Source organism: Aedes albopictus, chromosome 3 (genome assembly GCF_035046485.1).
Source record: "Aedes albopictus strain Foshan chromosome 3, AalbF5, whole genome shotgun sequence".
NCBI classification, from domain to species: Eukaryota; Metazoa; Arthropoda; class Insecta; order Diptera; family Culicidae; genus Aedes; species Aedes albopictus.
Window position 1 is genome coordinate 376,811,269 of NC_085138.1, and position 22,074 is coordinate 376,833,342.

The 22,074-nt window shown below is 40.8% G+C and overlaps 2 protein-coding genes across 3 annotated transcripts in view; one reads left to right on the forward strand and one right to left on the reverse strand.

Annotated features, from left to right (window-relative positions):
• The window catches only part of LOC109409873 (GTP-binding protein Di-Ras2), a 539,614-nt gene that overhangs the window by 348,719 nt on the left and 168,821 nt on the right, over nucleotides 1–22,074 (reverse strand). The window lies entirely within an intron of this gene.
• Nucleotides 49–14,384, forward strand: LOC134290943 (uncharacterized). Its single transcript, XM_062858176.1, has 4 exons — nucleotides 49–171; nucleotides 12,866–13,467; nucleotides 13,529–13,730; nucleotides 13,792–14,384. Exons 1-4 carry the CDS (start codon nucleotides 49–51, stop codon nucleotides 14,020–14,022), a joined length of 1,158 nt encoding a protein of 385 aa, XP_062714160.1. The 3' UTR covers nucleotides 14,023–14,384.

Here is a 22,074-nt window from a genome sequence, read left to right on the forward strand (position 1 = left end):
AATTCAGCGTCGATCAAACTGTACCGTCAGTCAGAAACGCCTACTACAATGTGCCCTCCGCTTATCGCGAAGCAGCAAGGTGTCGAATCGAGGAAATGGAAAAGCGTGGCATCATCGAAAAAGTCACATGGGCACCAAACTGGATTAGCGGATTGTCAGCTGTCGCAAAAGGTAAAGATGATTTTCGATTGGTTGTCAACATGCGGGCTCCCAACAAGGCGATCAACCGTGAATATTTCCGTCTACCTCTCCTGGAAGAAATGAAGGTCAAACTTCATGGCTCCAAATGGTTCACAAAACTTGACTTAAGCAACGCGTTCTATCACCTCGAGCTCAGTCATGATTCTCGAGACCTCACGACTTTTATTACTGAGTGTGGAATGTATCGCTTCACTCGGCTAATGTTTGGGGTGAATTGTGCACCCGAGGTTTTTCAGCGAGAAATGACGCGAATTCTTAAGGATGTTGAGAACGTCATCGTCTTTATTGACGACATCCTCATTTTCGCGAAAAACTTACAGGAGTTGCACCGAACCGTAAATCAAGTACTGCAGATACTACGAGCCAACAACTTAACGTTGAACGAGAAGAAATGCGAGTTTGACAAAACCCAATTGAAATTTCTTGGTCATCAACTTGACGAAAAAGGCTTTCACGTGGATGAAGAGAAAATTAGAAGCATCCGACAGTTCCGTGAACCAACGACCATCTCGGAACTACGCAGTTTCCTTGGACTTGCGTCGTTCATCAGCTCGCATGTAAAACATTTTGCGGAAATAACACGTCCTCTATGGGAAATCACAACCACGAAGTCATGGAAGTGGGGAAGTGAAGAAAGTCGCGCGTTTCAAACAGTAAAGGATCGAATTCTACAGAACTGTGTCGCCCTCGGATTCTTTTCTGAAAGCGATAAAACTATCTTGTACACCGACGCATCGCCATTTGCATTGGGAGCGGTTTTAGTACAGGAGGACTCGAACGGAGCATCCAGAATTATAAGCTTTGCATCCAAGTCATTGACGTCGACTGAAAAACGATACGCCCAAAACCAGCGAGAGGCCCTTGCTACGGTATGGGCGGTTGAACATTTTTCGTATTTCTTGCTGGGGCGAAAATTCACGTTGCGAACCGATGCACAAGGAGTGTCATTCATTTTGAACCGATCCCGGGAAGAATCGAAAAGAGCATTGACTCGAGCCGATGGGTGGGCTTTGAGGCTAAGCCCATATCGATATGAAGTGGAATACATACGGGGAGCAGAAAACATCGCTGATACACCTTCACGACTCTACAACGGTGAGGACACTGCTTTTGATGACAGTTCTAGCCCATGGGAAATAGCGACTCTTGAAGCGAATGCCGTTGGGTTCCTGACTGATGACGAGATAAAGGCTGCTACTGTTGATGACCCTATTCTCCAAGAAGTGATGCACTCCCTCAGCTCGGGAGATTGGCCGGATCACTTGAAGCCATACCGGCTGGTTGAGCATGACTTGACTACACGAGATGGAATGGTAGTCAAGACAGGATGTGTTGTCATCCCGGATTCCCTGCGAAGCAAAACAATTGAGCTGGCTCACCACGGTCACCCTTCGGCTGCTAAACTCAAAAGTATTTTGAGGCAACGTGTTTGGTGGCCCGGAATGTCAACTGCGGCCCAAAAATGGGTTGAGTCCTGCCAAACCTGTGCCGTTACGGGAAAACCTGAAAAGCCGACCCCAATGCAGCGTGTGTTTGCACCGAGTGGTGTTTGGGAAACAATAGCGCTGGACTTTAACGGACCATATGTTAAATTCGGGGGTATTTCCGTACTTGTTATCGTAGATTATCGATCACGGTTTCTTATTGCTCGTCCAGTTAAGTCCACAGGTTTCGAACATACGCGGAAAGTTCTGGAGGATGTTTTTGATCGAGAAGGTATACCAAAATCAATCAAAACTGATAACGGACCTCCTTTTAATGGAGACGAGTATAAAAGGTACTGTTCGGAGCGTGGAATCACTACCGTGTACTCTACTCCATTATTTCCCCAACAAAATGGGCTAGTTGAGGGATATATGAAAGTCATCAATAAGGCAATGATCAGTGCAACGGTCAATAACACAAACTATGTTGAGGAACTACGCGAAGCAATAAACGCGCATAATGCATCAACCCATACTGTGACAAAACTACCCCCGGAGGAAGTTATGAGTGGCCGAAGGATCAAAAGGAAGCTTCCGCTGTTAGAGTACAAGAAGGTAACTATCGATGAAGAACTTCTTAACGCCCGAGATCGAGAAGCAAAGTTAATTGGTAAAAAACGAGAAGATCAACGTCGGGGCGCACGTCACTGCCGTGTTAAGCCTGGTGATAAAGTGATAGTGGAGCGCCAAACGCGAGCAAAAGGAGAATCGCGCTTTTCTCCAGCACAGTATACTGTCATGGAAGAGAATAACGGGAATCTTACCCTTAGCGATGGAAATGGTCATGTGATGAAACGCCATGTTACCCAAACAAAAAAGATATCCGAATGGCGAAAGGAGAAATCACCAGCAGCTGAGGATCGCAACACTCATCCGATGACTGAACGGAAACCTCGAGAAAGGAAAGCCCCTGCTTATCTTCAGGATTATGTACAACTTGTGACGACCGACTGATTGCGGATGTAAGCTATAGATGCCGGTCACGGATTAACGCAAGATTTCAAATATAATGTTAATTCCTGTTCTTATCTCAATATTGAAATTTCCAGACTGTATTGAACTACATGTGTGTGTTTCAAATAAAAATGTAATAAACTAGGGAAAATAAGGCGTGTAGTTACATTTTTCTTGCTGAAAAGTGGGAAAACTATTCTTTATTTTCCCTGTATGTGTAATTGTGGTAGTGCTTTTAGTGTCATCGAACAAACCATAATACTGCCTGCTTCCTTGCCTATTTCCTCCTCCTTTTGAACGTCCATGTCCGCATAATGTCCACTGCACCGTCACGGCTGCTAAAATCTTGGCGCTTCCTTCAGTTTGGCCAGTTTGACGAGATCAAATTTTGGAGGTTCTGGTGATTTTGCTTGCTCCGTATCAGACAGAATCCGGACATCTCCCCATGCAAATTTCTGATCCAATTCATTTTCGGTGGTATACAACATTTCGGTGGTAGTGAAGAGAACAAACTGATCATATTGCAGCCAATTTTCACTTTAAATCTAGCGAAAGTTCACTTTTTGCGGGATGGATTATTCCAGAAAACACTTTTCTGCAATCGGCAACGTAATTGTCATTGACAACTTGTCAACATTTTGGCACGATTTTGTTTTTGACGTTTGACGTTTCGAGATTGATCATACGAACTGCAAGAAAACAGAGCTGTTCGGGGATGTGTCGGAGTTAAGGTGAAACAAGACATGCACTGAAACTAAATCTTATTTATGTGAAAGTTTTGCAAGGACAAAAAAATTATTTTTTTTTACAGAAGGGGGAAGATGTGTGGTGTTCACCAGTCGCACTGCGCAGTGTGGCAACAGCTTAATGTTGCAGCTACATGTAACACCGCATAACGTCGACAGCCCTATGTCGACAGTACGCTGCGACAACACTCTTTCCGTCGGCACCGGAGTACACCGCCATTGCTCGCGCCATTCGTATTCTTCAGCGCAAGCAGGTGAGTCGTGTTCCCTTTCGTTCGTGGTGAAATCCGATTGCTGGTTGACTCTTAATACGTGGGAATCCACAGAATCCCCAGAGGGTTCTGCAGAGCATCCCCAGAGGATTCTGCAGAGAATCCTCAGAGGATTCTTCAGAGAATCCCAAGAGGATTCTGCAGAGAATTCCAAGAGGATTCTGCAGAGAATTCTCAGTAAATTCTGCAGAGAATCCCGAAAGGATTCTGCAGAGATTCCCCAGAGGATTCTGCAGAGAATCCTCAGAGGATTCTGCAAAGAATCCCCAGAGCATTCTACAGAGAATCCCCAGAGGATTCTGCAGAGATTCTTCAGAGGATTCTGTAGAGAATCCTCAGAGGATTCTACAGAGAATACCTAGAGGATTCTGCAGAGAATCCCCAGCGGATTCTGCAGAGAATCCTCAGAGGATTCTGCAGAGAATCCCCAGAGGATTCTGCAGAGAATCCCCAGAGGACTCTGCAGAGAATCCCAGAGGATTCTGCAGAGAATCCTCAGAGGATTCTGCAGAGAATCCCCAGAGCATTCTACAGAGAATCTCCAGAGGATTCTGCAGAGATTCTTCAGAGGATTCTGCAGAGAATCCTCAGAGGATTCTGCAGAAAATCTCGAAGGAAATTCTGCAGGATATTTGTAATGCATCGTATTACATCGTAAGTATTGATCATGGCAAAAAAATGATAAAAAGTAGTCGATAGAAAAATAACTTGATTCTAATAAAACCTATAAAATAAAAAAAATGTCAATACATTCTAATTTTTGAAAATCTCTAGGCATTGGTATTTAAAACATTGCGTTTAGGTTGAACTCAGAACCTATGCTATGCTGATAAAATTACTATTTTTGAGCATTTTTCATCAAAATTTGCCAAACTAATGCATGTATCATTCTTTGTTTCATTTTCAACTATGAAAGTTTTATCTGATAATACTATTCATATGCAAACTTCCTGGTTATTAACTTGTCTGGAAGCTGAGATATTACGCAATTACGCAGTCATTGAACAAGGAAGCTCTCAGATAATAACAGTAAAACTGATCATACATAGAAGCCGAAAGACAGGCTTTGTCCCAGTTGGAACTTAACACCAAGAAGAAGCAAAAGTACACAAACGCTTGAATTTAATATAACTCTTGATTTATCACTTAACCACAATTCAAGAGATATCCACAAAGCATCATCGTGCACCGTTTATCGCTGTTACGTTTCATTTGTGTCGCTTCACTGATTCACGTCCACCTGTAGAAGTTTTTACCGCCACAAAACCAACCACACAGATATCGGTCGGTCACCGTCTTCTCCCAGAACCCCACCTTATCTCGTACCACCACCACCACCATCACCGCTCACCGACCACGTTCAACTTCCGGCGTCTGATCCGGCTTCCTGTCTACCGTGTCCGCTGCGAATGTGTCACCAAGTGTAGCCACCATCACATCGTTCTACTACTGTTATCTGGTTCTATCCAGAATTCACGCTTTAGATATACCTGAAGTGAGTACTCGACGGCACTATTTTCAGGTTCTGCATTTGCACGGTGCACACTGCGAACATCAGCTCGGTAGCTTCCGGTGAACTATGTGGGTGTACTGTTAGTGGATATGGTGTAGTAAGTTGGGTGGAGGTACCTCTTGCTACAAATTGCCACGACACGACGAATACAGCGAAGAGGAAAGTGCATTTCGTTTTTCGTCGCTTTGCAACTTGTTCACATTTTACGCTGCCGTTGGAGAATTGCCACCTGTTGGATTTCCTATGGCTTGCAGCCAAGAGTGATGATTCTTCTTCGGAGCAATAAAAATACCAGGTGAACATTATTGGCGTATCGGGGATCGATAGGGTAGGCTCGCGATTTTTGTTAGGTTATAGCAAAATTATGCCGAAAGTGTTGGTATATTTGCAATATTTCTATTAAAATATGTTATAATCGTACTTACTTCTTCGGCAAGGTTGATGAGGACATCAATAGCTATCCGATAATTAACTAGTTGGTTCTAGGTTTATCCGTTAGGTGACGCTAGTGAGTCGTAGAAATTCTTAACTGTCGTTTTTCAACAACCAGACTACATAGAAAATGTTTGTCTTCAGCAGAGTTGATTAGGACATCAAGAGCTACCCGATAGCGCACTACTTGGTTCAAGGTATCCCGAGCAGAAGAAAATAACAAGTGAATTTATCAACAAGGTATTTATCTTAAATACTTCCATACCTTGATATGCCCTTCAGTAGGTGGTAATAAGAGGCAAAATAACAAAAACGAATACCAAAATTTTGTATAATTAACACCTACAAAATATTTTCACTTCTAAACCAACAAATACTACATCAATACCAAACTCTGCTCAAATACCTACAACTATTATTGTGATGTTCTCATAACATTTCGTGGAGTAACACAGCAATAACAATTTTAGGTATTAGAGCACATATTGCTCTTCGCTTGGTATTTGTAAAGTATGCCCTTCCGCTCAGGATATCCGCTAAGTGGCGTTAGTGAGCCCTAAAAGTTCCAGACAACTGTTTCTCGAGAATCAGACCACTTAGAAGAATTTCATCTTCGGCAAGTTCGATCAGGACATCAAGAGCTACCCGGTAGTGCACTAGTTGGTTCAAGGCAAATCTGCTTGGATGTGCTAGTGAGCCCTAGAAGTTCTGAACTTCTGTATCTCGAAAATCAGACTACATAGAAAAATTTCGTCTTCGGTAAGGTCGATCACAACATCGCAAGCTCTCCGATAGTGAGCTAGTTGGTTTAAGGTTTATCCGCTAGGTAGCGCTAGTGAGTTTTAGAAATTCTTAGCTGCTGAATCTCGAAAATCAGGCTTCATAGAAAAATTTATTTCCTCTTTAGCAAATTTGATCAGTACATCAAGGGCTAACGGATAGTGAACTAGTTGCCCAAGTAACACAGAAAACATCTTTGGAAATCAAAATGATTGAAGAAGTATTATTATTGTATTATAAGTGAATTTCAAAACAATGTTTGCTTTAGATTAGCTCTAATTGTGTTTCTCAATTACAAACAACAAAAAATGTATGACTTTGCTCATCGGCTTCATTAGCGTATGAAATCTGTGGGTTATACAATGATAAAACATTTCTGAAACATAAGACACCAAGTTAATCAGTAGAGCCAACAATGTTTTCGTTTTGACACTTCGCAACTTTTATGACCGAATCTAAACATGTCATAGTCGTGTGCCTAAGAAACATTCCACTCCAGTAGTGTAGTGTATCTATTATTTTTTCACTTCAGATTCGAGGAATTATTAGGCTCTGCACTGATAACTGTGGAAGTTAGAACTAACATGTAACATATACGTCGTCATTCATGGCATTGGTGATGCACACACGGAGATATGTTTTGGTTGGGCAAGCACTCCTTAATTCACCATGCAATGTTGGTGTCTATGTATGAACTTGCGAATTCATATTTGGTGGATTATACCGAACCTACGAAATCCGCATCTGCAATTTCACGGAAAATACAAAACTTCACCGTAGCACTGGACCATCCGAAGAACGAATAGCTTGATTATTGACAACAACATTTTGACGTTTTAATAGACTAAAAGCGTCGTCAAAAATAAGTTATATTTCAGTTATTTTGGCGTTGTAATGATTGCTGCAAAATAATATAATAACTTATATCTGAATGTGTAGGAAAGAAGCTCTGGAGACGTTTCATAAGCTTTGTTCAAACATCACCTATTATTTATTTTTGAGTTGTTCTACAAGAATTATTTTTACGTTATTTTGACATTTCCAATCAATTGATGAAAAAATATTTTTATTCATCAGAAAACGGTTACAGATTACAGTACCAGCTAAAAATATGAAGTCGTGCAGGTCAAATCAAAGGAGTTGACATTATTCGTTTGCTTGCTTTATTAATAACTTTGAACAAAACTTCCTTTTCCTTATTGAACATACTATAATTTTACCTACAATTTAATTTGAAACTGAATAATTCTCAATATTTTTGACCGGCGCTGTTAGCTTCAGGAAGGGACTGCCATATTGTTTTTTTTTATTATAGATTAGAAAAAATCTTCCAAGCAGCATTATTTGGTTGATTCATTTCATATTTTTATTCAATTCAGAGGCGCTCAAATTATGCATGAGTAAAATTAGAAGTTTCACAATAAATCTTCACTGGCAGGTGATTCACGACTACCACCTCTGTGTATAAGTATAGCCCTCGCAATTCAGATTTTGTCATCCGAAAACTTAACGATCGAGACCATCATTTGGAAATAATTTTCATATTGAGTATGGTAAATTCAGTCAGAATATGCAGGTTATTTTACAATTTGTTTTTTTTTTATCTGACAGTTCCCACGCTTCACATATATTTATTATGTCTCTTAGTCTAGTATAAAAAGATTTTCTGTGACACATATATCACTATAAATTAACTCAGTTATAACTTAAACATATGTTATGTTATATAAGTATTTTCTACAAGTTGATTAAGCTTGAACTAGCTTAATTCCAACCAAATAATGTTATTGTTTTTCAAGAGTATTTTGCAAGTTTCCAGTACATACGAATAACATAATTGCAATCATTTATTAATTGTTTGTCATGTGGAAGCTATTGTGGACGATATTATCAGTATGACAAGTGTATCAGAATACATCTTATATAACTTGTAACATGTTTTATAAGCCGCCATTTTTTGCGCTGTTTTGATTATACAGGTGTGTGATATAACGTAAATAATGCAAGAAAAATACAATAGATTATGTTCGAAACGTACAATTTTAACAATTATTTAACAAGTTGTGTTACTTGGGTGGTTCTGGGTTTATCCGGTAGGTTGCGCTAGTGAGCTCTGAAAATATTGAACGTCTGTACCTCGAGAATCCGACTACATAGAAAATGTTTGACTACGACAAGGTCGATCAGGACATCAAGAGCTATCTGATAGTGAATGATAGTGGCGCAAGTGGGCTCTAAAAATTCTGAACTAATAGTGGTAAAGTAGTTTTTACGATAAAATAGAACTGCATGGCTACTGATTGATAACAAAACCAGCTAGGTATCAAACAGCCATCTTGTTTCATATTGATAACTAAATATAATATTGAACAAAATATAGTATAGTATAATTAGTTATCAACTTGAACTTATTGATAACGTTATTTTCAATAACGTGCTAAGTGCTATCAATTTGTTATCTTTACTCGGGTTCATTGTGACTCTCATCTCAAAGGCATTCGTTTCGGATAATACAATTTTACTCACAATTCTTAGTGCTTCCTTCCGTCGGGTTTCAAAACTTTTCTCCAACTACTATTTCAATTATTCTAATCTGTATGCTTTCTTACTACTTCAACCACTATCGATGGTCTTTCTCTTTCAACTGATCTTTCACCCTCCTTTATCTGAGTCTAGGGTTACCAGCAGTCATTGCCGCGCCAACAGATGTATGTGCTATCACAATTGATGTATCTGTTGGAAACCTCAGCAGGAAATACGTCTATTGTTCGGTTTATTAACCACATGATGAACCATCGCCTACGGATGCTTTTAAACAAGTCATCGCATACTGTACTTCAAAAGTCTTTCCGTTAATTGTAGTGATGCTTAGAGATGGGAAAACTGGTTCAATTTTGAGAGTGAATCTCTTCCGATTCACTCTAAAAAAAGAGTCGACTCTTTTGATCGATTCAGTAACTCATTTCGGGATTTGAAAAAAATTGACAATTTTCGGTATAAGCTGACTCTTTTTCGTACATTTTATACAGTTTTTAAGAAAACCCCGCTTGCATGGTGCGGACCTTGACAGTATTTACAAATGTCTGAGCAAGACGTACTAAAATGCAGGAACCCAGATTTTGCACCAAAGAATCGAATCACTTTTGCGATCCGGTCACACAATATAAGAATGAATACATGATCAACAAAAAGACTGCAATACTCTTCGTTGGTTCATCATTTAATGCTCAGCCAAGCAAACACTTTTCAGTGACTTGTTGGAAATGATATTAATATCAGAGAATCGCAACTCTTTTGAGAAGAGTCATGGTTCACTCACTCGGTTTCTCGAATCGATTCTTTGAGTCGATTCGCGAGTGAGTTACCCATTTCTAGTGATGCTAATGCTCACCATATAATCTGGGGCAGCTCAGACATTAACTTGAGAGGCTCCAGTTTGATGGAGTACTTAAGTAGTACAGATCTTGCATTACTTAACATAGGCAACCGCCCAACCTTCATGGTATCTACTCGAAGTGTTAGACATAACACTTTGCTCTAGTAGAATTAGTCACGAGCGAACATAGCCCACCAATTGGCATGTGTCAGATGAAGAATCTTTATCTGACCATCGCTACATCTTTTTTGAACATTTAACCCTCTAATACCCAATCCCGCCTTTAGACGGGGTATAGTTTGAGCATTTTTGTAATTTTTGTTTCGTGGAGAATCAAAAATTTTATATTTTTGGCTGATATTTAGGACTGTTTTGTATATCTCAAAATGGTTTTTGGTGTATTTTAAAGCGTATTTACATTTTTTTTAAATCATTGAAAAATTGATGTTTTAGTCACCTTTTAGAAGTCATTGTTTATTTTGTATTGAATCGCTACAATTAACATATTTTAAAATTTTCCCAAATCATTCTGCCCTAGTTTAATAGTTTAAGGGAATCGAATACACTCTAAAATTATTTTCCTTAAAATTACACGGAAAATAAAATTTTCAATGAAAAAAATTTAAAATAAAAATATTTCAACATTAATCATAAAATCTCAAAATGTTTTCATCTCAAAAAATCCGTACCCCAAATAGGCTTCCAGGAAAAATATAAAAGTGTGGGGATGTTCAAAAATAAAAATTAGAAAAATCAAAAACTGAAATTCACGAAATCGAGAATTAAAAAGAATCATCTTCCAAAACATGTTTAAATCGATTTTAGATGACGAAAAATGATATTTAGATCAAAATCAAAAATTTGGGTATTAGAGGGTTAAGTGTTACTTCGCAAACATTGCGTTTCAGGAACCCCCGGTCAACCAACTGGGATCTCTTTACCGATTTGGTTGCAGCCAAATCCCATGGATACTCACCATCCATTGACACTTCAAGTGATTTAGATGATGCCGTTGTTACTACAACGGCCTTCATCATGGAAGCTTTTGAAGAAGCTTGCCCTCTGCGGTCTGTGAAGACCACAAGAGGAACCCCTTGGTGGAACTCTGATCTGGCGAAGCTTAGGAAACAATGTAGAAAGAGTTGGAACAGACGACGTTCGGCTGGTACGGAGACTTTCAGGTCGACTCGCAAGGCCTACAGGAAAGCTCTCCGGTCTGCTGAACGATCCGGCTGGAAAAACCTTTGTACAAATGTTTCCAGTTTGAGTGAAGTCAGTCGGTTAAACAAAATCCCTGCGAAATCTAAGGATTTCCGGGAGAACGAACTTCGTTTGCCAAATGGCGGTCTGACTTCCTCTGATGAGGAAGTTCTGGAATGCTAATTCAGCACACACTTCCCTGGATGTGTGGATATTACATCTTCGGATAAACCTGATGTCTTTTCTTGTGTTTATGATTCCCTGGCATCGGCTTGGAGTATTGTAACTATAGAATCGATTGGGTGGGCACTTAATAGCTTTGCTCCTTTCAATTCTCCTGGAGCAGATGGGATTTATCCTATTTTGCTTCAGAAAAGATTTGGTTATTTCAAACTTGTTTTGAAAAAAAAAATACTTGTTTGCAGTTTTGGTACAGGGTATATTCCCAAATCTGGCGAGATATTACTGTGAAGTTCATCACAAAACTGGGTCGTGCTTTATATGCAGAAGCAAAGAGTTTCAGATCTATCACTATAACCTCTTTTCTTCTGAAATGCTTAGAACGCATTGGAGATCATCACATCCGTGATGTTCATCTGGCCAACGTGCCTCTTCATGTGAACCAACATGCCTACCAAACTTATAAGTCCACTGTGACTCTTTTACACAAGGTTGTTTACGATATCGAGAAAGCATTCGCTCAAAAGCAATCTTGTTTGGGTGTTTTCTTAGATATCGAGGGTGCCTTTGACAATGTTCCTTTCAAAGCCATATTGGAAGCCGCACGGAGTCATGGTATATCTCCAATGATTTCCAATTGGATTCATCAAATGCTAAAAAACCGACATCTCTTCGCGACATTGCGTCAAGCGGCGATTAGGATATTGAGTGTTTGTGGATGCCCTCAGGGGGGAGTCTTATCACCACTTTTGTGGAATCTCGTAGCAGATACGCTATTGAGGCAACTCATTTGATTATGCAGTTTTTGTAATCGATTTTTTGCTAAAAATCGATACGGCCTACAGCTACAACTTTCAGTCGGTCTTCAATTTACGTGCTGTTTAATTTTATTTTATTTTTGCTGTTAATTAGGGAAGCCTATGTTGGAGTGTAAAAATGTCACAACATTTGCGACATTTTCGTTATTGATGCGTGTTTGATGAAAATTGATTCGCTGATACAAACTCTACAATGTATTTTTATAAACAGTGTAGTCATTATAATAACAGGCCTCCAGCTAAGCCGTAGTTGTTTTTCGCGAAGGCTTTTTGTTCTGTGCGCGTACCGTAATGCAGAAGTAAATTGATCACTCTGGCATTAAATTGAAATTTCCACAATAATGGAAAAATGCGTTTAGATGCTCGTGTGGCATTTGCGGAAAGTAACCTTTATTTTCTTCAAGCTAACGATGCTTGTGTCACATTTGAATGCCGGTCGTATTGTGTAGCGACTTCCCATTCAGGTGATGAATTTTGACGGGAATAAAATATGGATAGTGAAGTGACACCTAGAATAGAACGCTTTAAATTAGAACGTTTGACTGATGTACGGTATAAGCGTGGTTCTTTGATTAATAGGCTAGTTTTTACATAATTATACACAAGAGCTGCAGGTTGCGTTATTCGTAGCTAGTGTATGTTTAGCTTCTGTACAGGATAGGTGACGAATGGATGATTGAGGTTCAGAATGATCAACTTTTTCTCGAATGAAGGTCCTCCTGGTGATTGCTTTTGGCTTTTGGATGTGTTCATGCTTCTGGCAGGTACCTACATTTTAAAACAAAATTCTCTTCAATTTGATTCTGAGCAAGAATTTTGATCTGTGTAGGAGTACGCAGCAAAGCAACGTCAAGATGGACTGCTGAGCGATTTATCTGTTGTTCCATAAACATTCTGTTTGCTTACCAGGCTTTCGTAGCAATTCTTCAGTTGATTCATGCTTTCAAAACCGAAACTGGCGAACTATCTGGAATTGTTTTCCACACCATAAAAGAGTCGGCTATCATTATAGCGGGTGCAAAAGTACTGCTGGTTTTGTATTTTGAATCATCAATAGGGAACGTGAGGGATTTCATAACAGGAAGTCGTATCAACTCCGGAGACCCAACCTTCGATGAGATGGAGCATACGAAGTTCAACCAATCGGTTCGAAAAATGATGCGATTGCTATTCGCAGTATTCATCACAGATGCAGTTCTACTATGCACTCCATGTGCGGCCACAGAAAAGCTGTTCACCCTGCCGCCACCGCTCTCAGCGGCTGGACCTATAATCTCGCCTATTCTGCACATTTGTTCAGCTCAACTGTTGTTCCTGGGAGCCGTTCCTAAGTTCTTCTCGAACATGGCTTGTATCGGAGCACTGATCATCGGGATGCATACAAAGCTTAAGATCTTGGCTCATCGATGGAATCGTATTTTGAACCACCCAATTGAACCCCCTAGGTGTTATTTCGAACGTATGGATCGAGAAATGCGAATTGTTCTGGATCAACAGACGGAATACTGGAGGTAGCCCAAGGCATAAGATTTTCGCTAATTTTTTGCATAATAATTGAACTGAAAGTTACAGACAACTGCAAACTCTAAAGACCCTAGTGGAGAATTCGTTCTTCATTGTCCACGTTTACTCGCTCTATAGCATTGGATCGTGTATATTCGTGGCTCGAGAGCTGGGGATGAACGTTCTGACCGGCGTCATCTACGCAACCTCACTAGCGTATCTGACAAAGCACTATTTGTGGTGTCATCTAGTGGATTCGTACAAGGATGTTGTAAGTGTTTGTTACCAACATGTGACCCATTTTGGCAATCACTTTACACTTTAATTTTCAGGCTGATGCGATTGGATATGAGATCTCCTCACACTGCACACAGATGCCTTACAGTCGGCAGTATCATCTACAATACGTGCAAATGAAGACCTCTTTGATCATTGTATGGTACAATACGATCAATGGAGTGGCTATGAAGAGTATGGGAATGATTGTTATTTCTAAAGCAACGTTTGGCGATTTGTTAAAGATTATTTATACAGTTTTGACATTTTTTATCAACATGACTTAAATATATGGAAAACACCCCAGCTGTTGATATTTTGGCATTATTAAAATAAATTTTTGAATAACCCTCAGTTAAGAACACATTATAATTGAAATCTATCGATAAATTGTGCCACGACCCTGTCAATAAAAACTGGCATTGGCATTGACTTCCTATCTCTATTGTGAAGTATTGTATTTACTGCACTATATGCTATGATAAAACCAATCTACACCTAAGAACTAATACTGAAATAGCGTGCCATATAAATACTAAACCAAATCTCGAAAAACACGTCACTCTTGTCAAACCTACTGTGGTAGATCACTGCATGAGCGATTCGAATTGGCAGTTGCATTTACACTTTGTACAGCACCTTAACCCTTCCGTTACAAACACCCCTCCCCCCCCCCTACCCAAGTAACACAGAAAACATCTTCAGAAATAAAAATTACAGAAGATGTTTTATAATAGTACTATAAGCGGATCTAACAACTTCTTATGTTGTAATTAAGCTGAAACTAAGTTGGCCAAAAACAAACATCAATAAAAATTACTTTCACTCAATAACGTATGGAATTTGCTACTTTTACAGTTATAAAGCACTATTAAAACAACAAATTCAAGTTAGTTTCTGTATGAAAAGTTTTGCATTTGCTATGGTTTGCTGCCGCTGATAAGTAATCCGTTTTATCAACATATATTGAATATATATTGTGGGCTTCGTGGCCGTGCGGTTAGCGGCGTCAGTCGTCTAGGCGTTTCGTAAGCTCTCGAAGGGCGGGTTCGATTCCCGCTCCAGTCGGGGAAAACTTTTCGTCAAACGGAAAATTCTCCATTGGGCCACTGGGTGTTATGTGTGTTGTCCGTTGTCTCGTGTATGTAATGTTCAGTCTGTGCAGCCTCTGGCTGAAGACGGTGTAGTGTTTTTAATATTAAATGGTTTCGGTAAACAGACCAGCAGTACGGGTTTCCATGTGAAAAGCGCATGTGAAAAAACCCCGTCTTTATTGCACGAGCTTATAAATTATATTGTCAGTACAGTTTATAAACTATGATAAATGAGCCTAGCCTTCATCATCTGGAAAAAATATCATGTTGTTGCAGTTATCAATACAATTACTCTGTGTTAGTTGATACGACTCGTATACGTATTGATAATAATACATTTTTTATATTTATATTGGTCTTGGATTCCACAAGTTATATTACCTTCAAACAAGGATCGGTAAATTCGCCTCACTCCATTCATATTCACTCCTCTTTGCTGAAGCGAATCGAGAAAGATGCAGCAGTGGGAAGCGATGCGCAAGCTGGTTGACATGGATATTCGTGGCCGATCGTCGCAGTTTGGATCCCAAGCGAATGAATGAATGGCGAATGGTGACGAATGCTGGTGAGCGATCGAAGCGGCTATTATCATAACAAGAAGAGAATTTCTGCATGTAATGCATACGTTTTTAGTGTATTGTTGTTGAAATGCTAGATTAGCAAAGAAAATAATAAACATTTTTTGAAAACTTCAAATATTCGTACGCGCAATTTCACTCACGAATCGTATCACCTCTCCATCGCTTGCGATGCGAATGTGGACGAATGTTTAAATTCCATGTACGGCTTCCCACCGTTTGCCGGTGTTTGCTGTCGTCGCTAACAAGCAAACACACAAACTAAAGCGACAACCGTTCGCTGCTGACTGTATTCGAGTGTGGAAGAAGATGAAAAGTGGAAATCAGGAACCCTGCCTTCAAATAACTGAATTCCAACAAATGCTTATGGTATGTTATATTAAAGAATTCTATATGCAATATTGCTTGAAAATGACCTTATTCCAACTAATGAACATAATTGCATTATATAGGTTGTCTGCAAGTTATTTATTATGACAAATAGCTTATTTACAATCGAAACCTTGGGTGGAATGCACTTGGAACGGAATTATTAGTACTATAAGTGTATTGGCAGCCGGGGCCCGTGGCGTAGTTGGTCACACGTTCGCTTCATATGCGGATGGTCATGGGTTTGATTCCCAGCCCCGGCACTTGCAATTTTTCGTCAGTTGCTCTTCACCGAGAGCGGCTGACACTGACCCTCTTCTGAGCCCCATGGCTCAAACGGACCCGGATACCTGGACATCGACGAACTGCTACTCATAATGGACCCCCAATTGGACTGGAAAGGAACAACGGCCATCCATCATCCTTGTGCTCATCATTCTATCATGTATAGAGTAGAAAAGTGAAAGAAGCAGAAAGGCAAAAAGTTCAATAAAGAATAATAGAAAACATCTAGGCGCTGTACAATACTGTAGGTGCAGCTGTCAATTGAAATCGCTCACGTAGTGCCCTAGTGGACAATAGAGCTGTAAATTAGGTTAAGTGATTAAGAATAAAAAAAAAAGTGTATTGGCATACATCTTGTATAACTAATAAGATGTTTTATAAGCCGCCATTTTTTGCGCTGTTTTGAATATATAAGTGTTTCAAATTATGTTAATAATGCAAGAAAAATACATCACATCTAGTATGAAACGTGTATTTTGAACTGTTATATAACAAGTTGTGTTACTTGGGTAACGAGAGTGCGAAAAAATACTCTTTTCGTTATAACTTTTTTGTTTTTCAATATTTTCGGACCAAATTTTGACACAATAAGCGGATATCCTTCTAATTTAAGGATTTGCTAGGGATTGTTGGAATGGCCACCTGGTTCCGGAGTTATTCCGGAATCAAAATGGGTCATTCGATTTGGCCATTTTGGAAAAAGTAAATTTTCGATATTAGAGCCGTTCAGTTTTTAGACCTAAGTGCACTAGAATGATAGAAAAATTTGTCTAGAAGTCCATCCCGGTCAGTACGTGCCTTGGAACCCGTTTTACGGATGTTCCGGGGAACCGGTTCCGGGGTCAATTTTTGAATATGATTCAATACCATCATGCGTCACCTCAAACTTCGTGGTTTTTCAAGACGCATCATTCTGTGCTGTTTTGGTGTTTTTGGTGTTTGGCTGTTGGCCATTTTAGAACCGGTATTCGGATTACCCGGGAATCGGTTCCGGTGGTTCCGGGGTCAATTTTTCGAAGATGAACAAACGCTACCATGCGACCACGAGCGAAACCATTGATGGCTATCCGTATATTTATGCATTGAACCAGAAACTGCCACTGTTGGGTATTCATTCTGAAAATGCATCCAGGAATGCTTTCCGGAGATTCCTCATGGAATTCCGCAACCTCTCCAAAGAATTCTCTCCGGAATTCATCCAGGAGATTCCTCTTGAAGTCTTCCAGTTTATTCAATCCAGCTAGGTTACCAAAAACTCATTCCGAGGATTCCCCTAGGAGTTTCCTCCGAAAAGTGTCACAGGAATTCCGTTTAGGGATTCCTCCAGAAGTTTCTTATGGAGATTTGATTCCGGGGATTTATCCAAGAATTCCTTTTGGACATGCTTCCTGGATATTGTGAGGGTTCCTCCAGAAATTAATTACAGAGAATTTTCCAAAAATTCGTTTCGGGTGATTTCGCGTAAAATGCTTCCGAGCGCTCTTGCAAAAGCTTCCTCCGCAAACCCCGGAGGTACCTCCAGAAGTTTCTTCCGTAAATTAAAACAGGTATCACCTAAAGAATATCTCCAAAATTCCACCAAAGATTCCTTCAGGAGCTCCTTCGAAAGTTCCTCCAAGAATTTCTCCAAGAAGTTCCCCCTCAAGTTTTTATGAGTTTATGAGTTGTTATGAGTATTCCTCCGAGACTTCCTTCGGGAAAATTTCCAAGGATTCCTCCAGGAATTTCCTCGAAATATTCCACCAGAAGTTCTTTCGAAAATTCTTCCTATAGTTCCTTGAGAAATTTCTTCAGGAATTCTCCCAGCAAGTTCCTCCAAGAGTTCCTCTGGGAGTACCACCGAGCATTCCTCAGGGAGTTCCTCCAGAACTTCCTTTAGGAATCGGAATCCTTACAGGAGTTCCTCTAGGAATTCCTCCAGAAGATCCTCCAGGAATTTTCCCCTTCGGGAATTCCTCCGGAAATGCCTTCACGAATTCCTTAGGAAATTCCTCCGGAAATTCTTCCAGGAGCTCCTCCGGAAATTCCTCCAGGAGTTCCTCCGGAAATTCCTCCAGGAGTTCCTCCGGAAATTCCTCCAGGAGTTCCTCCGGAAATTCCTCCAGGAGTTCCTCCGGAAATTCCTCCAGGAGTTCCTCCGGAAATTCCTGCAGGAGTTCTTCCGGAAATTCCTCCAGGAGTTCCTCCGGAAATTCCTCCAGGAGTTCCTCTAGAAATTTCTTCAGGATTTCCTCCGGAGATTCCTTCAGGAATTCCTCCGGAGATTCCTACAGGAATTCCTCCGGAGATTCCTACAGTTATTCCTCCGGAGATTCCTTTAGGAATTCCTCCGGAAATGCCTTCAGGAATTCCTAAGGAAATTCCTCCAGGAGTTCCTCCGGAAATTCCTCCAGGAGTTCCTCCGGAAATTCCTCCAGGAGTTCCTCCGGAAATTCCTCCAGGAGTTCCTCCGGAAATTCCTCCAGGAGTTCCTCCGGAAATTCCTGCAGGAGTTCTTCCGGAAATTCCTCCAGGAGTTCCTCCGGAAATTCCTCCAGGAGTTCCTCTAGAAATTTCTTCAGGATTTCCTCCGGAGATTCCTTCAGGAATTCCTCCGGAGATTCCTACAGGAATTCCTCCGGAGATTCCTACAGATATTCCTCCGGAGATTCCTTTAGGAATTCCTCCGGAAATGCCTTCAGGAATTCCTAAGGAAATTCCTCCAGGAGTTCCTCCGGAAATTCTTGCAGGAGTTCTTCCGGAAATTCCTCCAGGAGTTCCTCCGGAAATTCCTCCAGGAGTTCCTCTAGAAATTTCTTCAGGATTTCCTCCGGAGATTCCTTCAGGAATTCCTCCGGAGATTCCTACAGGAATTCCTCCGGAGATTCCTACAGATATTCCTCCGGAGATTCCTTTAGGAATTCCTCCGGAAATGCCTTCAGGAATTCCTAAGGAAATTCCTCCAGGAGTTCCTCCGGAAATTCCTCCAGGAGTTCCTCCGGAAATTCCTCCAGGAGTTCCTCCGGAAATTCCTCCAGGAGTTCCTCCGGAAATTCCTCCAGGAGTTCCTCCGGAAATTCCTCCAGGAGTTCCTCCGGAAATTCCTCCTGGAGTTCCTCCGGAAATTTCTCCAGGAGTTCCTCGGGAAATTCCTCCAGGAGTTCCTCGGGAAATTCCTCCAGGAGTTCCTCCGGAAATTCCTCCAGGAGTTCCTCCGGAAATTCCTCCAGGAGTTCCTCCGGAAATTCCTCCAGGAGTTCCTCCGGAAATTCCTCCAGGAGTTCCTCCGGAAATACCTCCAGGAGTTCCTCCGGAGATTCCTCCAGGAGTTCCTCCGGAGATTCCTCCAGGAGTTCCTCCGGAGATTCCTCCAGGAGTTCCTCCGGAAATTCCTCCAGGAGTTCCTCCGGAGATTCCTCCAGGAGTTCCTCCGGAAATTCCTCCAGGAGTTCCTCCGGAAATTCCTCCAGGAGTTCCTCCGGAAATTCCTCCAGGAGTTCCTCCGGAAATTCCTCCAGGAGTTCCTCCGGAAATTCCTCCAGGAGTTCCTCCGGAAATTCCTCCAGGAGTTCCTCCGGAAATTCCCCCAGAAATTCCACTAGATATTCCTCCAGGAATGCCTCCGGAGATTCCTTCAGGAATTCCTCCGGAAGAAACTTCAGGAATTCCTCCGGAAATTCCTTCAGTAATTCCTCCGAAAATTCCTTCAGTAATTCCTCCGGAGATTCCTTCAGGAATTCCTCCGGAAATGCCTTCAGGAATTTCGCTGGAAATCCCTCCAGGAGTTCCTGCGGAAATTCCTCCAGGAGTTCCTCCGGAAATTCCTCTAGGAATTCCTCCTGAAATTCCCCCAGCAATTCCACTGGAAATTCCTCCAGAAATTCCTCCGGAAATTCCTTCATGAATTCCTCCGGAAATTCCTTCAGGAGTTCCTCCGGAAATTACGTATGCTTGTAGGGATGCATCCGCAAATGTGTTTGCTTGTCTTGAATAGTGTCGGATACCTCTTCATCCTACTCGTAAGGCTGCAACCAGAGCTGCTACAGTAACATTTGTGCTCGTATGATGACTGGGCGGTGAGACCTAGGAGATCGAAGTGCTTTAGAACGGCAGACAGAATAGAACGTTTAGTTGGTGGACCATTTCCGACAGTAGGGGTCGAGTCGAATCTCAGCAGGTCCGACCTGGGCTCCCAGCAGATCCCGAGCGCTTTGATGGGCTCTTCGTGGTCAAATTTCATCGTTGGTTGGGTTGCGATTCGCGATGGGTCGAGTCCTTCCAGGATCTTTTCGCTGTCGGATGCCCATTTCCTCAATTGGAATCCTCCTTTGGCCAGCAGTTCGTGAAGTTCCTTCCGTGTTTCGATTGCCTCTTCCTCTGTATCCGCTCCCCCTATATAATTGTCCACATAGAATACCTTCTTTAGAGCGGGGCACCGTGCGGGTAGGCATCTCTTCCGTCGGCAGCGAGCTGCTGCAGGGTTCGAATGGCAAGGAAGGGCGATGGTGCTAGCCCATAGGTAACTGTGGACAATTCTTACGTGGAAATCGGATCATCTGGATGGAATCGCCAGAGAATACGCTGTAGTGGTGTATCATCGAGATGCAGTAAGGACTGTATCGGAAATTAACTATAAACATTCAAAATGCTCTATCTCGCAGCATGGTTGGTCTTTTTATTCAGGTTCTTCTATGAAATCTTCACAATATAGTTAAGTTTAGAACAGCTTGAAGAATTTTGGAAAATGTTTAGAATTATTGAAAATATGGGTCTATGAGTATACCACACAAAATAACAATCTGTACAAGCTGCATTTCTTTTATTTTTTTTAACGTTTCAATAATTTGTAGCGGAAAAAATTGTACGAGGAAAAATCTGGAAAATGATGATTATTATTAGCAGTTATGTTCACATATCATATCATTAAAAACCGACTTTAAAAATTCATGTTTTGGATGACAAAACCTCCAAAATTAAAAATATGGTCTATCCCAAAAAACACCTACTTTTTGGTCAAACTTTGACGCTTAGTATTAAATATCTTCAGAGGTTATAAAATTCCGTTCTCTGGTAAAACAACCTCTTCAATAGATTTAAATACATACCCAATCGAAAAAAAATACAAATTTTCAACTTTAAGTATTTTTTATTTATTTTATTTATTGGCTCTTTATTATGGGGATTTTCAGCCCGAGGCTGGTCCATCCCCGTATTTTTTATTTGTGTAATCGTTCTTTGAAGACGCATAAAAAAAGAGTTCCTTAAAAAAATGGCCTTTTTTCATTTTTAAGAATTGCTCTAAACTGCGGAGGGAATTTTTCTTGATAAAAATAATTTTCCTATATCATGAGTATTCTGAAAAAGAATATATTTGCGCAAAAATAAAAGAAAAAATTGAAAATTTTCCCAAAGTTTTCGCAATTTTAAATTTTTAGGAGGTGTCCAAAATTTTAAAAACGTATGTGCAATCTTTGAGATAAAATTCCAAGTTTAATGATTATTTTTCAAAAATCAGAACTGCCATTCCTTATTTAAGAGAATTATATAGTGTTCCCAGGAATAAAGTTATGTTTATTTCGCACAGATTATTTTTCAGACAATTATGAACATTTATAGTTAATTTCCAATACAGTCCTTAACACCTGGCGATACATTTTCGCGATGTCCGCTACCAGGACTATTGAATACTTGCGGAATCGGAGGACTAGGGTCAGTAGCTCGTCCTGAACAATCGGACCTACTTGAAGGGCGTCGTTGAGGGAATATCCGGTGGAGGTTTTCGCGGATCCGTCAAAGACTACACGTACTTTTGTGGTTGTACTGGCCTCTTCAGTACGGTGTGATGAGGCAAATAATGCACCTGCTGCGGTTCCTCTTCGCTCGGTGGAACAATCCGCATGTGTTCCCTGCTCAGCCGTCTCTCCAGGGAATAGAACTGACGCAGTGCAGCAGACTTCGACTCACCGAGCATATGTGATCGAAATTTGGATGAACGGACGATATATCTTCCCTCCGATGTACGTGAGACATTGGA